The following is a 5,119-nucleotide window of genomic DNA, read 5'->3' as shown; positions in this document are numbered from 1 at the left end:
TGTCTAGAACGACCTATGCAACATTAATTTTGCCTGAAAACATTGTTTTCTTGAATTTAAAAAAAATAAATAATTAACTCCCATTTCATTTCTATTGTTTTTCAATAATTAGTAAATACGGCTGTTTTTGAGGGTTTTCCAGGACTTACATTTTAAAAAGTCATATACGAACCCTGTGTTTTGTTAATTCAGTCCCAAAAGTGTGTGAGATTATGAAAAGGCTAAATATGTTTTACAAAGTGTTTTGACACAAATTTAACTTAATAGATAATTTTACAGAAAGTATTTATGACACTAATGGTACTCCATACATATACCCGGGTCAAAAATTACCCAAACCTTTTAAATGTTTATATCTTTTAAAAAATAATTGAAAAAGAAAAAATAATAATAATAAATGGTGTTTATTTTAATGCTGTTAAAACATTTGCAAAGTTTCATTCCGTTACTGTAAACCATGCATTTTTTTTTTTTTTATGTGTATCTTTCTGCTGGTTTTGACGATCTGGATTTGTATACAATCGCCGTTTTTGTGTTTTTTGATACAGAGATGCACAAAAACCCAGATGAGATTAAACACATGCTTTATTAAAATCAACAAAACACTCATTCTCACAAAAAATAGATACATTTCGTACAATTATTCATGATCGTTTGCTTTCTAGCGTGTTGTGCGTCATGCTTTGCTCTGGATTAATGTGCTAGTTTCTATAAATTATGCTTTTTTTTTGAGTCACGTTTGGTGTGATTTATTAGTTTAGTGTCATAATACTGTGTGGCGATTAACAGTCAGTTTAACGTTCAACTCAATCTACCGAGCACATGCAGGATCGGAAAATGCAACAAACTCAAAACTAACATCAATGTCGAGCGTATAATATGTTACGTAAACTACTTTGCAAACATCACAGAAACCGAAGGTTCGGTGAGTTCAGGAGGTTTTAGGATTAGAAAAAAGAGGTTTTGGCTTAACTGCGCCTCCTGCAGGACTGGAGGACATTCACTTCTGAACAGTTCAGCCATCAGAGAAAATAAATCCTTCAAAATGACGAGAAAATATAACGGATAATAGAACAAGAGACTAAAAGATGTGTTCACAGTGAGTTATAATCATAAATTAAACCTTCAAAAAGTAGCTAAAGCAAAATGCATATTGGGGGGGGGTGCTACTATTCATATAATAGTATGTATAATAATTCTAATTATAATAGTATGTGAATAGCATTAGCTATTATATATTGTTTTTAACATTAATGTTGAAAGCAAATTATAATTAATATTATACTTGAATAATATAGACTTTGTGTCATTATGTATATTAATATGTATAATGGTGTTAATAATTATATTTAGTTTTTAACATTAATGTTAAAAACTAAATATTAACGTATAATAGTAATATTGATTTTAGTTATATTTTTTAACATTAACATTTTAAAACTAAATATAATTATATTAATATTATCATCAATATATTAAAATCTATCATTTTAAATATATTAATATCAATATGTAATAATATCATAATATTGATTTAATTGTTTTTAATATGAACTGGTATTAATATAGTATTTTATTAATACCAGTATAGTATAGTAATTAATATGGTATTTATATATAATATAGTATTTTATTAATACCAGTAAAACTAAACTGAATTCTTATTATATAATCTAATATATAATATATCGCGTATTATTATAGTTAGGGTTAGAGTTATAATCACAGACGCATCAAATAAAGCCTTCAAAATAAAAGTCTCTAAAGTAAAAGGCACGTGCGGGAGCGTGACGTCCTGATGGAGGTATAACGTCGTATATTAGCGATGCATAGCTGAAACGTCTCTAAACATGCAGCGAAATGAGAGGAAAGGAGGGACAGGCGATGTGTGGGTGGGGTCATGGCTTGTCTTGAGCGTGCTGATTGGACAGGCGGTGTGTGGGCGGGGTCAGATCACATCTTGAGCATGCTGATTGGACAGGCAGGGTGTAAGAGGGTCAAGGCTAGTCTCGAGCGTGTTGATTGGACAGGCGGGGTTTGGGCGGGGTCAGATCGCATCTCGAGCGTGTTGATTGGACAGGCGGTGTGTGGGCGGGGTCAGGGCTCGTCTCTAGCGTGTTGGTTGGCTGGATGTGAATGACAGCCCGTCCTCCTCCTCGATTCTGTCCAGCTCCTGCGTTCGTATGGCCTGCGTGATCAGGTGCAGCTCTTCACACAGAGTCTCGTATCGATACCCCACACGGATATCTGGGACGTTTGTGCGCCGAATGTCGTTACTGATGGGACCCTCTTTAGTGTAATCAGGACCCAGCCAATGACTCTTACTCTGAAACGAGGAGAAAAGAGAGAACTGTTTGAGTCGATAGTGTGTCATGCATCATTTCAAAGCAGCTTTACGGGAAAATATAGATTAATAATTATTGAGTGAATTATTATGCATGTTTTTAATATATCAACTTGTATAATAATATAAATATTACTGTAATATAAATATAATAATTATAATGTATAGTAATAATAATATGATGGCATTGTTATACATGGTATAAATCAATATGTACATGTTTAACATTAATAATAGAATATATAAAATGTAAAATATTTGTAATAATTGTAAATATAACGTATGATAATATAATTGTAATATATATTTTATAAACATATACACTATCATTAATATTAATAGCATGTATAATTATACTATTTAATAGGGATGTGACGATATCTCGGGAGATCAGTCTGGTCTTGCGAGAACGTGATGATATCCTCGCAAAACAATTTGTGTTTTAAACGATTTAATCGTTTAAAGATCGCTATCTCGATTCAAACACCCATGCGATCTTATTCCTGAATGACAATGATTCAGCTATGTCTATTATGACTGTTTCACATCGAGTGTCAGTGGAGCGTTTTGTCGCTGCCCATGTTAATGAATCATTCATGCTGCCGCTGATCCAGAAAGAGCAACACAAACAGTCTTTTAACCACACATCATTATTTCTGTGTTACAGACATTTAAATAACAGAAGTACTGGGATAAAAGTTTATAGTTTGGGTATAAACTCTTATTCTCTACAGTAGCGATCAAAACGAAAGTATCTTAAAGGATTAGTTCACTTCTGAATTAAAATTTCCTCATAATTTACTCACCCCCATGTCGTCCAAAATGTTCATGTCTTTCTTTCTTCAGTCGAAAAGAAATTAAGGTTTTTGAGGAAAACATTCCAGGGTTTTTCTCCATATAGTGGACTTCAGTGGGGTTCACTGGGTGGTAGCTTCAGTGCAGCTTCAAAGCGTTCTACACGATCCCAGACGAGGAATAAGGGTCTTATCTAGCGAAACGATTATCTATTAACCTCAAACGCTCGTCTTGTGTAGCTCTGCAATGCGCATGCGTACTCTGTGCAGTCCCGTTCGAAACAGTTCGGGTAGGTCGAAAAACTCCCATCTTATTTTCTCCTCCAACTTCAAAATCGTCCTACATCGCTGCAGAAGTACCGACCCAGTGTTTACAAAGTGAACGTGCAAAGAAGGTCAAACGCCCTTTACAAAAAAACGGTAAAACAGCGATGTAGGACGATTTAGAACGATTTTGAAGTTGGAGGAGAAAATGAGATGGGAGTTTTTCGATATACCCTAACTGTCATGAACCGGAATGCACTGAGTTCAAGCAGAGCTAGACAAGACGAGCGTTTGAACTTAAAAAGTATATAAATTGTAATATTATTTCGACTGAAGAAAGAAAGACATGAACATCTTGGATGACATGGGGGTGAGGAAATTTGAATTCAGAAGTGAACTAATCCTTTAACACTCGTATGTATTGTAACGCTTATACTCTTCCTCCAGGAGGTGGTGACAACTGCAAGTATTTGTCATTGAATTATTCATTCAGGAGATTCCAATTGTGAAACATGTCTTTATGAATTGAGACACTGACTCCATTGAAAAAAAAAGACTTAAGCAATGAACATTTTCTTAGAACCACTAGTAAATTACATTATTTTGTTTAGTTTTCTAATCTTTTTTTCTTCAGAATCGTGTTATATATAAAAAAGTTATATATATATATAAAAAACATGATTCTCAATTTATCCAGAATCGTGCAGCTCTAGTTTACATGTTGTGTATTGCTGCATATAATTCATTAAAATAGAAGTTTAGTTTCACAAAGTACAAGTTGATTTCAAAATGCACCTACATTTTTTGCATTTTGTGTTTTTCTGCTGAATAAAATACTTTTTCCCTATATATTTCATCATTGAGGATTTCTTTTAAAACGTCTAAAAAAAAAAACCCTTGTCTCGTTCTCGTGAACCGTCTCATGTCTCGTCTCGTCTCGTGGGATAAGTGTCTCGTCACACCCCTACTATTTAATAATAATATAGATGAATAATTATTGAATTACTGTATTAAATTTTGTTTTTAATATATTTATATTAATGTGCATAATAATAGTAATATAATTCTGTTGTATATATAAAATTATATTTCAGTTTAGTTTTATATTTAATTAGATTTAAGTTACCAAATTAAATTGAATCATTTTTTAATTAATAATTAAGTTGATATTAATTTATTTTATGTATATACATTTACATAACATATGTTATATTTTAATCTGTCATTTCTATTGTAGTGAATGTTACAGTGTAATTTTATTTATTTGGAATTTTTCCCACACATTTTTATCCACTTTATTTTATTTTACTTTATTTTAAATTACTTTTTAGTTTAGTTTAAAAATTAGAGGAAAGGATTTAAAAAGATAATTTTATAACATTTTTCACACCAATTTCAAGCCATTTTTAAGATTAGATTTTAACTAGAAAAAATATGATTATATATATTTTAACAACAAAACATGCATGGAAAATATTGAATTATTGACGATTAAATATTTCAAAGTTAATTTAGTTTTGATAATGTCAGTAGTTTCTACATTATACTGCTGTTTCATTTTGTGTGTGTGTGTGTGTGTGTGTGTGTTTGTGAGTGTGAGTGAGTGAGTGAGTGAGTGTGTGTGTGTGTGTGAGTGTGAGTGAGTGAGTGAGTGTGTGTGTGAGTGTGAGTGTGAGTGTGAGTGTGTGTGTGTGTGTGTGTGTGTGTGTGTGTGTGT

At 32.2% G+C, this 5,119-nt stretch overlaps 1 protein-coding gene across 1 annotated transcript in view; it reads right to left on the bottom strand.

Moving 5' to 3' along the window:
* Nucleotides 1-1,691: 1,691 nt before the first annotated feature.
* The window catches only part of ampd2a (adenosine monophosphate deaminase 2a), a 23,603-nt gene continuing 20,175 nt past the window's right edge, over nucleotides 1,692-5,119 (bottom strand). The window contains exon 17 of the mRNA XM_016516366.1: nucleotides 1,692-2,326. Within this exon, the coding sequence (XP_016371852.1) occupies nucleotides 2,111-2,326 (216 nt within the window). The 3' untranslated portion in view covers nucleotides 1,692-2,110. The remainder of the gene's footprint in view (nucleotides 2,327-5,119) is intronic.

Source organism: Sinocyclocheilus rhinocerous, unplaced genomic scaffold (assembly GCF_001515625.1).
Source record: "Sinocyclocheilus rhinocerous isolate Xijiao unplaced genomic scaffold, SAMN03320098_v1.1 scaffold1469, whole genome shotgun sequence".
Taxonomy (NCBI): domain Eukaryota; kingdom Metazoa; phylum Chordata; class Actinopteri; order Cypriniformes; family Cyprinidae; genus Sinocyclocheilus; species Sinocyclocheilus rhinocerous.
Note: the sequence above shows the minus strand (reverse complement) of the source record. Positions and strands in the feature narration are given on the sequence as shown.